General features: G+C 43.5%; 1 protein-coding gene across 7 annotated transcripts in view; it reads left to right on the forward strand.

Annotated features, from left to right (window-relative positions):
* The window catches only part of CACNA1I (calcium voltage-gated channel subunit alpha1 I), a 1298213-nt gene that overhangs the window by 1166007 nt on the left and 114277 nt on the right, over positions 1-17929 (forward strand). For all 7 annotated transcript variants that reach the window (XM_033929511.1, XM_033929508.1, XM_033929510.1 and 4 more), the window contains 2 exons: positions 4134-4243; positions 12074-12207. In XM_033929511.1, coding sequence (XP_033785402.1) covers positions 4134-4243; positions 12074-12207 — 244 coding nt within the window. The remainder of the gene's footprint in view (positions 1-4133; positions 4244-12073; positions 12208-17929) is intronic.

The following is a 17929-nucleotide window of genomic DNA, read 5'->3' on the forward strand; positions in this document are numbered from 1 at the left end:
GTCTAAACAACATCATTAATCGTCCCTGTTATAAACAGGGATAGAGTACAAATTCAATCAATTCAGAAATACAAGCAAGCTTTAAATCATACATTGCTGTCAAAAAAATTTGAAAAGGCGATTATCAACTAAAATATACCTTAGCATAAGAAGGCATTGGCAAATACAGTCAAACCTCAGTTTGCGAGTGTTTTGCAAGACTCCAGGGAAACTGTGACTCGCAAGACAAGTGTTGACTCGATACACAAGTCCTCTAAACCACCATCGCAAGTGCTACCTGAACAGCTTCTCTGAAAGACGCATGCGCCAAATTTCTCCAACATGGTCAACTCATAACCAAGGAAATCCCGAAAGATAATGATCTGCAAAAGAAAACTTTCCCATCACCCTCCCTTTGAAACCTACCTCCAAATTCTCGCACCCTTCTTTTTGGCGGCCTCTGATTGATGGAGCGCGAGAGCCAGCATCCATCCCCGGATGTTGACTCTGTGGGTGCATGCACAGTCGAGGCGTACCGGACAGCGGCGTGGATTGAAAGTGGCACTCCAAGTTAAGTGGAAGGGTGACACACATGCAGGGGGAGTGAGCTGTGCTGGTGGGCGACAAGGAGGCTTGCAAGACAATCCTGTGCCTGTCACAGGAGAAGGAGGTTGGTCCCATGAGCCACTTTCTCTCCTGCTGCTTCGGCGTCCACATCGGGTGCCTTTACAGTCCTACGCTTGGCTTCCTGCTGTTGTTGCCATCTTGTGAGCCTGACAGGGTGCTCCAACCCGTGAAGATGTGTAGGCTTACCAGCGAAAGATGAAGACACAGAGACATTGTGGGCTGCTAGTGCTTTTTCATCATTAAGGTGTGTTGTGGAACGAATCATCTGCGTTTCCATTATCCCCAATGGGGAAAGTTGCTTTGATATATGAGTGCTTTGGATTATGAGCATGCTTCTGGAATGAATTATGCTCGTAAATCAAGGTACCACTGTAATTAAGTTTTCAGCATTTTCTTAAAATTCATCCTTCCCATACAAAACCGCAGGATACCAGGCAAGGCATTACATAATTCTAAAATTATAGTACAAAAACTCGGATATGGTGAATATCAATAATAATCACAAAAAACACTTTCACCAAAAGGATATATTGAAGGTATATTAAACAGAAGACACAAGCAAAGACCAGTCTTAATGGAGGAAAAAGCCTCAGACAGGGGCCCACCCACCTCCACAATGGTGGAATAACGGTGTTCAGGCGATCACTTCACTGGCATAAAACCTCCTACTGTAAAGGTCATAGCAATGTGTCGAATGTATCAAAAAATTGCTTTCAAGATTGAGTGATGCAGAGAAAAGTAATAATAACTTAACTTTCTCCTTAAGGATCGGAACACCAACGATGGCCAGCGTTTCACTGTTAAGCTGCCTCAGGGTGTCAACAAATCCGATCACACTCTCTTATCGGACGCCGCCGCGTCTTAGGATCTTTTGAGACGCGGCGGCGTCCGATAAGAGAGTGTGATCGGATTTGTTGACACTCTGAGGCAGCTTAACAGTGAAACGCTGGCCATCGTTGGTGTTCCGATCCTTAAGGAGAAAGTTAAGTTATTATTACTTTTCTCTGCATCACTCAATCTTGAAAGCAATTTTTTGATACATTCGACACATTGCTATGACCTTTACAGTAGGAGGTTTTATGCCAGTGAAGTGATCGCCTGAACACCGTTATTCCACCATTGTGGAGGTGGGTGGGCCCCTGTCTGAGGCTTTTTCCTCCATTAAGACTGGTCTTTGCTTGTGTCTTCTGTTTAATATACCTTCAATATATCCTTTTGGTGAAAGTGTTTTTTGTGATTACATAATTCTAAGCCAGCCACAGACCATTGATGCTCCGTTCCTAGCATGCATAGTCGACGTTCTACCCTTCAAACTTAATTTCATCCCATTTACATCTCTAAGCTCTCTTTTTGGTTTATAGATCTGGAAGAATTCTTGTAAGATCTTTGGGGAAGCATGATACAATGTCTGATCGCAATAGTCTTAAACTGCACTCTTTGTTGCATAGGTAACCAGTGTAGTTTCTTCAACACAGGAGTTATATGGGTACTCCAGCGGAGTTGATAAGCATTTGCAAAGCCCTCGTAAAAGAGGGGGATATGTTTGCAAGGAGTTTGGACATAATCTTCCTGCTCCTTTGGTATTCCAGGTATTCTGCTGTTTTGTTCTTTACTGCCTTTGGTTATTAATGTCATTAAATAAAGTCTGGAATTTATTCTTGGTTGCTCTTGAGGAGTCAAACTTCCTCTTGCCATAATTTCTAGAGAAATTAGCAAACAATTCAAACATTAACAAAAATCTAAATAAGTTTGCTAAATATCTGTTGCATAGGGAGCTTAGCAAAAAGTGAATGTATCTGAAAAATAGAAACCTCAAAGCTTCAGGGGTTTCAATTTCACAATCCTTTACGGAGCACCGTTCATATCACAGGTTTCTCAGATGGAGAAAAAAGAACAAGAAGGTTTAAAAAATAATCTACAACTTACCAATTGTGGTGAAAAAAAAAACAACTGTTCAAAAAATACATCGCTTTCAATAAAAGCTAAGCTACAAGACAAAGGATATTGAGTAAGAATCCCAAATTGACAAAAACTGTGCTTAGAATCAACAAATATTTGTGCTTATATGAAGTCTTCTGTAGATCCAAATGCCAAAGTTAGTCGTTCCAATTATACCTTCTACTTGTAGTTCTCAAAAGAAACGAGCGGCAGGATTCAGCTGAAAGCACCATGTTTTTTAAAATATCTGCTATACATTATACTACACAGCACAATAGACCCCCATCTTGGCCAAAGTAGCAAGACAGGAGCAGGAATCAACAAGAGCCTCATAAGGTAACATCTATGACAAGTAGCTGAAACATCCCCTGTAAAGATCTCAGTGAAGATCATAAAGAGAAAGAGTCAGATGTGAAATTTGTAGAAGTTCAGTATATATCTTTGGCCATTTATCAGAATAACAGCATCTGCTATCTGTACAGATACTGTAGACTCTGCACTATGCAGATAGGCCCAGATTCTAAACTGGTATGCCTAGCCGATTTAGGCCTAACTTTATTTTTTTGGCTCCCTTTTACAAAGCTGCACAGCAAATGTTTTGATAACCATTCAATTCCTATGGCGTCAGAGAATTTACCACACTGGGGGTTAATTAGGTTAAACAGAGCTGATAACAAGCTTAATTTTTTAAATAATTAGCTCAAATTAAAATTAATTACTAGTTAGATGCCTAAGGCCCCCTTTTATCAAGCCGCGTTAGGCTTTTTTTTATCACCAGCCACTGCGGTAAAAGCTCTGGCGCTCATAGAATTCCTATGAGCGTTGGAGCTTTTACCACAGCGGCCGGCGATAAAAAACCCTAACGCGGCTTGATAAAAAGGGGGTCTAAATCAGTAGGTGCCTATCAATTTTGGGAAGGCACCTACCAGACAGTAGGCATGGTTAAGGGTAGATCTTGGGAAGGCTTTCCATGTAGTCATCTAAACTGGATTTAGGCGCTGGTATTTAGGCCAAGAAAACCCTGGCATAAATAGGGGGCGCCTAAGCACCTACCAGCGCCTGTCTAATGTAGGCATCCCTAGGTGCAATTCTATAAATGGTGCCTAATTGAAGATTGACAGCTGCTATCCATCATGTTCCTTGGCACCTATTTTTTAGGCGCTGTTTATAGAATCGGGGCCAAAGTGTCAGAGATGAGCATGAGCAGAATCAGAGTGGTTCCTGAACATACCAGTGTGGCCACTATCCAGATAGCAGTGTTGATTAGCTGACTATTTTTTTTTTATCCCTGCAGCTAACCGGAAAAAAAAAAAAGTCCACTGTGATGGCTGAATATTGGCCCAAGTTTAGGTTATTGCCTTCTAGAACGTTCTCCTTACCAGAGGGCCTTTTTTTAATTTTTGGGAATCACAATTATGCTTTTATTTCAAGGTACATTAGTATAGATACCAGCACTCTGTTCCAAAGGAGACATTTTTCCTGCCAAATGTACCTGACCATGATATGCACTGTACACCCAACATTACAGGACACATCCACGTTAGAATACATATGATCTCTGACCCCCTTTTTCTCCTCTCTTTCTACAGTCTCTAGAAATAGCTCTCAAGTACTGTAACTACATGTTCACAGCTGTCTTTGTGTTGGAAGCAGTGTTGAAACTGGTAGCATTTGGACTGCGACGTTTCTTCAAGGATAGGTGGGTAATGCTGGTCTATAAGGTATGTCTGTTTAATACTGAATAACACTGGCCATCATCAAAATATAACTTTGAAGGAATGATTCCAAAGAAAAGTTGTAATAAGTTAATTGTATAAAGCGTTTTTTTCTGCATCTTCTCTACAGGAAAAAACTCTTACAGGCCAATATTCAGACTGCAGGAGGCAGGCCAGCTACTCCCGTGGTTGGTGCTGATCATGAATATTCAATGCCAGGTTGTTTTCAGTGACTGGCATTGAATATCCAGGTTTTTTGGGGCTGGTATAAACTTAACCAAGTCAATATGCAGCGCTGGCCGATTAAGTTTATAGTGAGCAAAGATAGGACTGCTATGTACGTGGCCCAATTTGGCCACTAAACTTGGCCAGTTATCAGTTGCTGGTTATCACATGCAGTGGCGTACCTAGGGTATGTGGCACCCGGGGCCCATCATTTTTTGACACCCCCCCCCCCCCCCCATGTAAAAAAATTTTTTTTTTTTTTTTTTGCAATAACCATGAAATGGAATAAATGGTCAGAATAGAAACAGGCAGTGAAAATTTTCTTTTATTGAACCTCATATATGTAACCATTATTCCAAACATAACATAACATAAATTATGTCTAAATTGTCATGACATTAGAAGTACATATGGAGTAGTTGCAGGTGATGCTTGGGACAGTTCTGATTGTGTTAGTTCGGTTTTATGTGTTTTTTGAATAGAAGGGTTTTTATTTCTTTTTGAAGGTTTTGCAGTCTGTGGTTGATATCAATTGGTTGTAGAGTTGGGGGTCGAGTGTTGCAGCTCGAATGGCTAGGAGGTTGTCGAACAGTTTTTTTCTTTTGACGTTTTTGGTTGGAGGGTGTGTGAATGGTGCACAAGTTCTCCTATGTCTGTTTGAAGTGGATTGAATTATTTAGCTGAAGAAATTAGTTACCCCCCATTCCACACACATTAATTCTCTTCCATTTTTGTTCCCATTATAAAAAACACTGATAAGTTCCCAGAAAAAAAAATACATTAAAATAAGAAGTGAAAACAAAGGCCCCTACAGATGAGAACATAACATAAGAATAGCCTAACTGGGTCAGACCAATGGTCCATCATGCCCAGTAGCCCATTCTCATGGTAGCCAATCCAGGACACTAATACCTGGTCAAAACCCAAAGAGTAGCAACATTCCATGCTACCGATCCAGGGCAAGCAGACACTTCCCCCATGTCTTAATAACAGATTATGGACTTTTCCTCCAGGAATTTGTCCAAATCTTTCTTAAAACCAGCTACACTATCTGCTTTTACCATAACTTCTGGCCACTTCATTTTTAAGTTTAGATCTTTCCTTTCAAACAGAGACCTTGCTAGATGTCAAATACAGCACAAGGTAACTTCACATGGACTTAGCTGTGCAGGAAATGTGAATCTCCTCATACACCCACCATATAGTGCAAAAATGTGCAAAGGTCTGTTTTTTTCTTTCGATCACTACATAGCCTAATGCCACACAAGCAGCGCTGTTACAAACATATTCTGTAGGTCAATGCTAAGGATAACAAAGTTTCCTTCCTTGGACCAGAAGGAGATAAACCACTGGAAGAGATCCCAAAACAACACCCAAAGACCCACTCAGTGTGTGAATTAGTTGAGTGGAGTGGACTAACTGGGGGGTGGAAATGGGCCCGGAGTTAGCTCAGCAGAATTTCCCAGACCACCTCTTCCTCTCAATACATTGACATGCTGCCACCATCACCACTAGGAACACCTCACTGGGTAGGCCAGCTATGCTATAAACTTTATAAAACACATTATTATATTTTCTTATAAAGCACATATTTTAACTGACCTCTCTGACATCCTCAGCCTTTCCATTCACAAAAATAGAAGGAAGAAAAGTTCCCATTTCCTGCTGTCTCATGTCCCCGGCCTATACAATATTTTTTTTCTGCAGACCCTTCAAAAGTCTGACCAAATCCTCGTTTCACTTGCATTATAAAGTACTGAGGATGCCATCTCTCCTCAATCCCAGGTCCTAAAGTCTAAGACAGTAGCGCAAACTAATGCTGCCAGATACAGGAAAAAAAAATTTTGATTCGATTCAGCCCTATTGAATTGGTTTTTCAATTCGATTTTCCTGCCCAGTTGGGTGATTTTTTTCAAAACTCCTGGTGGGTTTTATAGCTTTTTCACCCCCTTTGGCTTCTCCTAACCACACTGGCGCTGTGGTGTAAATAAAATAAAGAAACAAAAAGGACTTTTCCTCTTTCTGTTAAATCCTAGCTCACGTTTGCAGTCCAACACCAGCTCTGGCAGGATACACATTTCAAATCTGACATGTTATAATCACAAAACAGAAAATAAAATTAATTTTTCTACCTTTTGTTGTCTGGTTATATTTCAAATCTTGTTGGTCCAAGGCTCTGGTTTTCTTCTGATAACTTGCTTGCCAGGGTCTCCTTCTTTCTGCATGCTAACCATCCATCTGCCAACTCTGTCCTCCCTTTCCATTTCCCTTCCCTTCCCAGGAAGTCTGGTATCTTTCCTTTTTTTCATCTCCCTCCACAGATCCACCTTTTCTTAAATACCCTTTCATCCGGCATCTCTCCCTCCTTCCCCACCATCCCAGAGTCCACCATCTCTCCGTTTCTTTTCCTAATTACCCTCCTATCCAGTATCTCTATCCCTCCTCCACACCATCCCTTGTGTCCAATTTCTCTCCCTTTCTGTTCCTTCCCTCCCTAAATCCCATGGTCCATCATCTCTCTCCCTCTCCTCTATTTTCAGACCCATTATTTCTTCCCCCCCCCCAAAGTTTGGCATATGCATGTCTCTTTGAACACCCCCTTCCCTCCGTGTACTTCTAAATCATGGTCCCCCCCCCAAAGGCCTGTCCCCCCTTAAAGGTCTGCCTGTCCCACCTTGAAGGCCTGCACCCCCCTTGAAGGCCTGTCCCTTCCCCTTGTAGGCCTGTCCCCCCCTTGAAGGCCTGCCTGCCTGTCCCCCCCTTGAAGGTCTGCACCCCCCGAAGGCCTGCACCCCCCTTGAAGGCCTGCACCCCCCCTTGAAGGCCTGTCCCACCCCCCTTGTAGGCCTGTCCCCCCCCTTGTAGGCCTGTCCCCCCCCTTGTAGGCCTGTCCCCCCCTTGAAGGCCTGCCTGCCTTTCCCCCCTTGAAGGCCTGTTCCCCCCCTTGAAGGCCTGCACCCCCTTGAAGGTCTGCACCCCCCAAAGGCCTACACCCCCCCGAAGGCCTGCACCCCCCTGAAGGCCTGCCTGCCCCCCTTGAAGGCCTGCACCCCTTGAAGGTCTGCACCCCCCCCCGAAGGCCTGTCCCCCCTTGAAGGCCTGCCTGCCTGCCTGTCACCCCCTCCCCCTTGAAAGCCTGCTTGCCTGCCCGCCCGCCCCACCCTGAAGGCCTGATGCCCCGACCCACCCCGAAGGACCGCTCGCCCCCCTGGCCTCCCCGCACCACCTATGAAGCAGCCGCAGCAGGATCGCGAAGTCAGCGTCAGCGATCCCTGTGCTGCTTCCTGCGCCACGGTCCCGCCCCTCCTCTGACGTCAGAGGAGGGGCGGGATCGCGGCGCAGGAAGCAGCGCAGGGATGCTGACGCTGACTTCGCGATCCTGCTGCGGGCTGCTTCACAGGTGGTGCAGGAAGGTCAGTGGGGCGAGCGGTCCTTCGGGGGTGGCGGGGGACTGAACGGCAAGGCCGGGAACACCCCCTTAGGGCTGGTACCCGGGGCGGCCCGCCCCCCCCCGCCCCCCCCTAGGTACGCCACTGATCACATGGTATAGCCGGTTAACCTTTAGCCGCTAACTGGGGAATATTCAGTAGATATAATCGATCTCACATTTAATATTTGCACTATTTAACTGGTGAGCGCCATTTCTGGCCAGTTAAGTAGCGCTGAATATTGGCTGGTTAAAAAATTATACACACAGAAAAATTAGGCACATTTTTATATGTAGATAGATTGTGAGCCCACCGAGACAGACAAGGAAAAATACTATGAGTACCTGAATAAATTCATGTAAACCGTTCTGAGCTCCTCTGGGAGAACGGTATAGAAAACTGAATGAATAAATAAATAGGTGTTCCCAAGTGATGCGGGAACAGAATTGCAATGTACACACATTTTCTAAACTACATAAGCCTACATGCATACACGTACACCTTCTTCAGAGCAGGCATAAATTTCTGCATCAGGATTTGTATGATACTGGGGTTGGTCCTGGAGCCTATTTTATGAAATCATATAGGTGCCTATGTCACCTGTATTAAAAAAAGTTGAAACGGGAGCCTTTATCCAGCTCTGACATTGTGTAAATTTAAATTTGTACATCGGCATTTGCACACTATTGCTGGATTTAGGAGCCTACTGTATAAAGGCACATATAGGTGTCTGTTGTCTTTATAAAACCTGTTTCAGTCATGTGCAGGTGCCATGTTTGAGTAGCTGACAACTGGAAGGATTAAGGCATGACTCCTCTTTAATCTCCCAAAGGTTACTGTCCCCCTTCCTCACCCTTCAAAGTGGCACCGGAAAGGGAAACTAGACTCCTGACAATATCAGGTATTATGGGCATTCTGAACATAGCAGCAAGCAGCTTTGAAGGGTAGCCTGGTGGCCATTGCAGTAGACTGTAACTTTTTTTTTTACTTTTAAATTGTGAGCCGTTCCAGGAACCTCCATGAATTACAAAAAACCGCAAATGTGGTTTTTCGCCTGTCAAAAGGCAGGGGAGGCAGGAGAGGGCAGCTGGAACGCCGGCGGGTGAAGAAAATCACTCGTCTGCTCCGACTGCCTCTTCCTGTAGTAAAGTCGGGCTACACCAATCAGGAGCAGCTGTTTGGGGGATATTCTGGTGGCAGAGTCAACACTTGGCCAGTTAAGTGCTGCTATTCAGAACTTAAAAGCAAAAAACCAAAAATAACTGCAGACTATGTACAAGATGCAGGCACTGTTTATTTCAAACTTTAATGGTATATACAACCTTATTACCAAACAGGGGACCCGACACGGTCCGTGTTTCGGACAACACGCCTTCTTCAGGGGTCCGTGGTAGATAAGGTTTTATGACAAACTGCATTAAAAGGAACAAACAAGTGCCCAGAAAAGTGTAGTGCTGGATTATAAAAAAACGTTCTTTTATAATCCAGCACTACACTTTTTTTTATAATCCAGCACTACACTGGCTCCCTATTACTCACCGCATCACCTTTAAAATTATCTTACTATCCTTCAAAATAAAGCTCTCTCATTTGCCCTCATTCCTTGACAAACTTCTCATTCCCTACTGTTCTTCACGCTCTCTAAGATCAACTGATCAAAAACTTCTATTTATCCCCACTATCAAAGACTTCTACAATACACGTAAAGTAAATTTCGCAGTAACTGCCCCTACCCTCTGGAATTCCCTGCCACAGCAACTCCGCGACAAATCATGACTTGATAAATTTAAGACAGACTTAAAAACGTTTTTATTCCGCGATGCCTTCGCTTTCACTTAGAGCCATCTTCTCTATTTACCATCAATTCAAGTTTCAAGTTTATTGGTTTTTAATATCCCGATCATAAAACAAATATCTGACCGGTTAACAATAAAATTTAAAATAGAATAGCAAGAATTAATTAATAGTGTTAAAAAAAAAGAAAGGGGAAAACATATAAAACATGAACGGACAAAACCTGACAGTGAGGATCAGTAGGGAGGAAGGGAAAAGTTACATAATAATAGAAGAAATGAGATAGAGGGAAGGAATGTAACACGAGGGGTAAGGGTGCATGGTATGAGAAATATGCGCTGAAGAAGAGATTAGTTTTGAGAAAGAGATCGATGAATGAGCCAAGTGATGATTAAGATTTAGCAAAGGCGTCTTGAAATAGATAAGTTTTAAGATTAATCTTAAATTTTAGTAATTGGGTTTCATCCCGAAGATATTGAGGGAGAGAATTCCATAGTGTGGGGGCAGTTATAGAAAAGTTGGTTTTCCTAGTGTAATAGGATTCTTTTAATGATGGAATGAAAAGCAGTTTTTGATCAGTAGATCTTAAGGCACGAGGGGAACTTTGGGGGATTAATAGTTTATCTAGAAATAAGGGCAGGTGAGAGTGTTTAATTTTAAAAGTGAGCAGTATGATTTTATAAGTTATCCGATGTGTGATTGGGAGCCAATGAGCCTCTTTAAGAAGAGGAGTAACATGTTCGAATTTACCTATTTTGTAGATGAGTTTGATTGCGGTATTTTGAATAAGTTGAAGCCGTCGAAGTTCTTTTTGGGGGAGTCCATTTAAAAGAGAATTACAGTAGTCTAAGTGGGAAATGACTAGGGAATGAATTAAAGTATTAATCGAGTCTGTAGTTAATATAGATCTGAGGGAACGAATGATACGTAATTTGAAGAAACAAGTTTTTACGATGGAACTTATATGGTCATGAAAAGTAAGTTCGCTATCTAAGGTGACGCCTAATAATTTTATTTTAGTATCCATACGTATAGGTATGGATTTGATGTAGATTGTTCCTGGAAGTATTTCAGATTTTTTAAAGCTTTCTTTAAAGCGCCCCCTCCATTATGTTTTATCCTTACCCTACTATCTCCATTTTCTTCTCAAATATGTAACTTCACCCTCCCTTCCCTTTTATCCTCACGGTCTAGTTCGTCCTGTAATGTTATTTGTATATACACAATGCCTCTTTTTTTTTTAGTTTTTTTAGTTTCTCTTTCTTTTAAACATATTGTTAACCAGCCAGATATTAACTTGATGGTTGGTATATCAAAATTAATAAAACTTGAAACTTGAACTTGACTACACTTTTCTGGGCACTTGTTTGTTCCTTTTAATGCTGTTTGTCATAAAACCTTATCTACCACGGACCCCTGAAGAAGGCGTGTTGTCCGAAACACGGACCGTGTCGGGTCCCCTGTTTGGTAATAAGGTTGTATATACCATTAAAGTTTGAAATAAACAGTGCCTGCATCTTGTACATAGTCTGCAGTTGTTTTTGTTTTTTTGCTTTGCTGTTTGGTTTGCTGCAGTTCCTGTTGGATTTTTTATTTTGTTTGCGCTATTCAGAACTTAACCAGTCACACTGGTATGTCCCAGACTGCTTAAATAGAACTGCATGACCTTTATGCGGTAACCTATAAGAACATAAGAATAGCCTTACTGGGTCAGAACGGTAGTCCATTTAGCTCAATATCCTATCTTCATGGTGGCCAAACCAGATCACTAGTACCTGGCAAAACCCCAGATAATAGCAACATTCCATGCTACTGATCCAGGGCAAACAGCGGCTTATCCCACGTCTGTCTCAATAGCAGACTATAGACTTTTTCTTTAGGAACTTGTCCAAACCTCTTTTAAAACCAGTTACATCATCTGGCAATGCATTCCAGAGCTTAACTATTCTCTGAGTGAATACATATTTCCTCCTGTTGGTTTTAAACGTACTTCCCTGTAACTTCATCGAGTGTCCCCTCGTCTTTGTAAGTACTGAATATTGCACTTAATTGGCTATGCATTAGCCAGTTCGCAAACCCGGAAATTCAATACCAGTGCCTGGATACAGTCTGGCATTAAATTTCTGGGTTTAGTGCCAGCGGTGGTCAGCAAAACGCTGATTGCTGTCGGCTGAATATCGGGGCCGAAGTCATTAACATGGTGCATTAGTGACTATTGATTGGTATTAACAGTACAGCTACCTACCTCTGAATATTTGGAACTCCTCCAACAATTAATGCAAAAGGTTTTGCAGTTACTATGGGATAACATTTGATGTTAGTTCAGCTTCTTAATGTTTTTAAGTTGGTCTTGGCATTGTTTTTCAGGTGGAATCAGCTGGATTTGGCTATTGTGCTTCTCTCTGTTATGGGCATCACCCTGGAAGAGATTGAGATCAATGCGGCTCTGCCAATCAACCCCACCATCATCCGCATAATGAGAGTGCTGCGCATTGCCAGGGGTGAGGGCAGGAAGCAGATATTATGGAACCTTTGTAAATAAAGTATAAGAGTTATGCTCTTGATTAGGAGAGGGGAGGGGAACAGCAATTAAGCCATGCGGTGCTAGATGCACAAAACTCACTGTGCATTTAACAATTGTTGCTAAACTAGTTTTAACTGGTTTAGAGTTAAAGTATTTCAGCTATCGATGTACAAAATGGCAAATTGCTGTATTCTCCATGGTTTGTAGCAGCCTCCGATAATCGTATGTAAATACATTACAACGAGCTCATCAGTATTAGAATGAGTCAGTATTAGAATGGAGTCAATTGATACCCATATGATGCACAAAATGAAGCATTAGTTTTTAGTGCTCCCAAATCTCTGACAGGTTTGGAGGTGCCAGTAGTGTTAAAACAGCGCTGAACAGCAACTTTTAAAAAAATGGGTATAGATGTTGTGTACGTATTACACATGCACAATATCTGTCTCCATTAAAAAAAAAATTTTTAAGTTGTACCAGGGACACCCTCCACCCCCATGACAGCCCATACACCCCAAACTTCAAAAAAAATTGACAGGAGGGAAGCATACTCCCTCCTGCCTCAGCCACCCAGACCCCCCACTTTTAAATTAAAGAGTGCAGGAGGGATATCCACTCCCTCCATCTGCCAGGGCCCCTTGTAAACCCCCAACACCTTCCCCCCCACAACACTACCTTTTTGATGAAAATCCAGCAGGAGGGATGTCCACTTCCTCCTACCAGCAGGCCAGCCTCTTCAAAATGGCTGGCCTTCCCGGTGCATCCTAGGAGGGGCCTAAGGGACCTAAGATTTTGATTCGCCCAAGCGCCTAAGGCCACTCCCAGTGCATCCAGAAATGGCCTTAGGTACCTGGGCCAATCAGAGTCTAAGGCCCCTTCCAGTGCATCCCAGGATGCACCCGGGAAGGGGAAGGCCCACCATTTTGAAGAGGCAGGCCTGCTGGTAGGAGGGAGTGGGCATCCCTCCTGCTAGATTTTCATCAAAAAGTTGTGGGATTGCGGGGGGGCCCCGGCAGCAGGAAGGAATCAGCATCCCTCTAGCCAATCTTCCATTTAAAAGTGGAGGGGTTTTTTGAGGGGTTTGTGGGGGGGCAGCAGCAGGAGGAAGTGGGCATCCCTCCTACCTATCTTCAATTTAAAGGTGGGGGAGTAGGGAGTGTGTGTGTGTGTGGGGGGGGGGGTCCTGGTGACTAGCAGGAGGGAATGGGCTTCCCTCCTGCTGATTTTTTATAAATTTATGTTTGGGGGTGTGGGCCATCATCAGGGAAGGTTCTGGCATGACTTTTTGGTTTTTTTTACATGGGCACAGATGTGCATGTGTAAAACATGCACATTTTTTTTCAATTTAAAAAAAACCAAATCAGCTGAGTACAACTCAGTTGTTCAGGGCTTCCCCTGCTGGCTCTGCGCATGTGTCAGTCGCTTTCTCCAACGACTGATCGGATAGGATTACGGCAGACCTCCGAGAAGCTCATTTGCATGCAAAATTGTTTGAACATCAATCACCATTTTCAAATTGGACTATTTATTGGCCTCACTGTGACACACAGGATTTTAATGGTGATTTTAGAGCATCCGGGCACTAGTTGGTTGCCATAAAGGTTCTTATCATCCAGTCAGCTTATGAACTGATTTCCAAGCAACCAGACAACTCCACTGCTAGTCAAGAGCTGAGAGTCCAGTTTGTGTCTCTGAGTTGCTGAAAGGAGCTTCTCTCCTACTCTTCCAACACACTTAGCAGAACTGAGGCTGAGATGAGCTGCTGAGACTAGAGGAGAGCTGCTATTAAGGGAGAATAAGACTGAGAGGCTACTGAGACTGAGGACGGGACTAGACATAACATAACATGCCACTTGTACACGGCAAAAACCATGTGGATCCTTGTGGTTTACAATAAGCAAGAAGAGCTGAACATCAAACAGTGAGCTATAATTAAACAAATCAAAAATGACTAATTATTTATCATATAGATAAGTCTTAAGCAGTTTTCTAAAATTCATATAAGAAGTAGAAGTGGAAAATAATGGGCGATAAACAGAATCCCAAATGGTTGCCTGATATGAAAGCAATCTGTTGTGAAATCTTTTGTAACAGCATCCCCTAACCCAGGGGTAGGCAATTCTGGTCCTCGAGAGCTGGAGCCAGGTCAGGTTTTCAGGATATCCACAATGAATATGTATGAGATGGATTTGCATGCACTGCCTCCTTGAGATGCAAATCTATCTCATGCATATTTATTGTAGTTATCTTGAAAACCTGACCTGGCTCCGGCTCTCGAGGACCGGAATTGCCTACTCATGCCCTAACCGATGGAAAATCAAATATTGTTGATAGACATCTAAATTTTAATAGCACCCTCGCCTCAAAAAGTAACCAGTGTAACTCTCTATAATAGAGGGTTATATGATCTGTCTTTCATAGTCTAAAAATTAGACGAACTGCGGTGTTTTATATCAGTCTAAGTCGATAAAATTTATTTTGGAGACCTCCCAGATACACAATATTCCAGTAGTCCAGTATTCCTAGTATGAATGACTGGACTAATAACAGAAATGCTGGCTCAAGGAGGCAAGGGATTGTTAACCTATATGGGAAAAAGATGAAATAAAAGTACAGAGCATTTCCATTCAAAGTAAAACATAAATGACTCAGTAACTGCTTAAGCCAGCCCCACTGCTAAAGGGACTTTAACTCATTCCCTGTTGCAACCTCTGGTATGGATTGCAAAAATGGCTTTGGTTTCCCACAGAGCCAATAATTCCATCCCTCAGACCTTGGCAATGATGTAGGTGATCAGCACTCATGCCACAGTGGCACCCGCTGAGTCATGGATACTGCATGCTTAAACATCTGGGGAAAAAGACCACGAGAAATGGTAATCTGGGACACCTCTCCTCAGAGCTTAAGGCTCCTAATCAGCACTCTGCTCTCTCCAATTTTATTTTATTATTTTAAATTGCAGATAGCTATTGTGAGCTGTTTAGGGGCATTCAAAACTCCTGTGGGACTGTGGAGCAGAGGCACAGTGCAGCCCTCTCCAAACCAAGAGGAGAGAGAGGAGAGTAGGTACCCAGCCACCTGGATGTAGCACCCCCAAGGGGTAAACATGGGCCCTGTGGAACAACATCCCCCCAAAGCAACGAGGCTCAAACAGGCTCAAATAAGAAACTCCCCAAAGAATTCAGACCAACTAAAAAAATAAGACCACCCTGGGGACTCCCCATTCCCCAGGGCCTACCAGACTGGCACAGGGAACAAGACCACCATCTGCTGGAAGACTAAGAAATTCTGATTGGTTGGCTGGCTGAAAACTGCTTAGGGCTCATATACAATTCTCAGTTAGGTGTCCTCACTCTCCATCTGCTGGTAGGCATGCATAACCAAGTGTCTGGTCTGGAGGGTTGCTAAAGAAAGTTAGGTTGCCAATCACTGTCTCCCATAAATCTGTAATTTTAGTGCAAAGGGTACAGTAGTTTTGACAAGTGGGTTTCTTCCCTTTACTTGTAAGGATTGCAGAAGGTATCATCTACATTTTTCAACTCTGCCATCATGTGTCACCGGGCAATTCCTCAGCTGCTCAGTTGAGAAGGTCTCTTAATCTGCTCTGCGTCAGATTTATTATTTATGGAGTTTTTATCTGACTTTTGAGGTTTCCTGATGCTACAAAGGTTCCCAGGATTTCTGTGACAACTCTTTATTCAGTTTTCTATACCATTCTCCCAAGGGAGCTCGGAATGGTTTACATGAATTTATTCAGGTACTCAAGCATTTTTCCCTATCTGTCCCAGCAGGCTCACTATCTATCTAATGTACCCGGGGCAATGGAGGCATTAAGTGACTTGCCCAGGGTCACAAGGAGCAGCGTGGGTGTCAACCCACAACCTCATGGTGCTGAGGCTCTAGCTTTAACCAATGCATCACACTTCCTGGGATAAGGTACAGTGTCTGGATCAGAGGGCTGTAGCTGCAGGAGCAACCATTTCACAGGGATCCTACCTAGCCAGGCTGCAATAATTCATAGGATATCTTGGGGTGCATTCCCTGGGAGTTCGGTTTGCCCCTGATTTATCAGGTGCTTGAGTGCAGGCTGAGTGGCCCGTGAATGACGACTCAGCGTCAGTGGCAAGACACAATTGCAGAGACACCTTTGAACCCATGAAGGCATAAGACATTCCCCTGCAGAGATCCTCAGAAGATCCAGGCCAGGGATTTGACTTTGATTTTGTAAACCTATGTGAACTATAAAGGATCTGCACAGTCTGGAATATTGCTGGTGCTGGCGCATGGGTGTTTACCTTCGCAGAGCGCATTTCCCTAGCGCAGAGGTAGGCAATTCTGGTCCTCAAGAGTCAGAGCTAGGTCAGGTTTTTAGGATATCCACAATGAATATGTATGAGATGGATTTGCATGCATTGCCTCCTTGAGATGCAAATCTATCTCGTGCATATTTATTGTGGATATCCTGAAAACCTGAACTGGTTCTGGCTCTCGAGAACCGGAAAGCTTTACCACAGGAACAGGAGGCCCCGTCAGAAAACACCTAAGATGACTGGGGGTCCGTGTCAATGACTTTATTTCCTCAAAGTGAATCCTCAGGTTTAGAGGATTCCAGGTCTCAGGTGAGTGTTAACAACCAAGAGTCTGTGGCAGCCCTAGACCAGGGAGAGGACCTGACGGTGTGCAGACTTTTCAAACCGGCAGATTTGATAGAAATCATTACTATATCGTTGTGGGAATTAAATCTGGGACCCTGTAAATTTCTACAGCTCAAATTTTGCTTATGAGCAGCATTAAGACCCAGTCCACATTTTTTTTTTCTTTCATTTGCATCCAGAGATAACCATGATGCTGACAGAGCATTAGGGTGCCAGAGGACCCACTGAGAGTTGCCAAGCCTATGGCAAAATTGCATCAGATGGCTCCTGATTTCCAGCAGCTTTTTGCCCCACCTATGGTGGATTCGTTAGCAATGCAAGTAACTAAGCATACTTCACTCCTTAGCGAAGGAGGAGTGATGCTAAAGGATGCACAGGACTTAGTTTTCAAAAACAGTTTGAGGCTGTAGCTCCTGGTCTGAAAGCAGCAGCAACTGTGGCAGCTTCCTTTGTAGGCATGCCTACCATAAGATGCTTTGATGGACTCTGTCCGCTGACAACTGCATATACCCCCAGCTGTTACTGTCTGGTGTGTATTATGTAGCTGATGATCTATGTGATGTTTTTAGGGTTATGAGCAAGGTGTCTGCTTGCTCTGTCTCTGCCCGAAGGATTCTCTGGATCAGACAATGGGCGGGATATTCTGCTTCGAAGGGTACTTTGAGCAGGCTCCCTTTTAAAGGACAAATGCTGTTTGTCAAGGGGTTGGATCTCATGGCCAGTGTGGCAGATTGTTATCCTAAGTAATCGCCAGACAGTAGACCACGTGCCTCAGGGGTTCAAATCGTAGTTCCTTTTGCGGCTATAGGTGGTCTCGCCATGCAGCAACGGGCACAGAGGTTTGGGGGCTCCAAATGACCTCAGGCAACAACAACCCACTCAGCAACTATTACCAAGAAGTCCCAATGATGCCTGAGCTTCCCCAAATAGGAGGAAGACTCTCGTAGTTCAAGGAGGCCTGGGTGAAGATCTGTTCAGACAATTGGATGCTGGACATCATTTGAGAGGGCTACAAGTTTAATTTTTAATTTTTTTTTTTTTGCC

The sequence above is a fragment of the Geotrypetes seraphini genome, chromosome 2 (assembly GCF_902459505.1).
Source record: "Geotrypetes seraphini chromosome 2, aGeoSer1.1, whole genome shotgun sequence".
NCBI classification, from domain to species: Eukaryota; Metazoa; Chordata; class Amphibia; order Gymnophiona; family Dermophiidae; genus Geotrypetes; species Geotrypetes seraphini.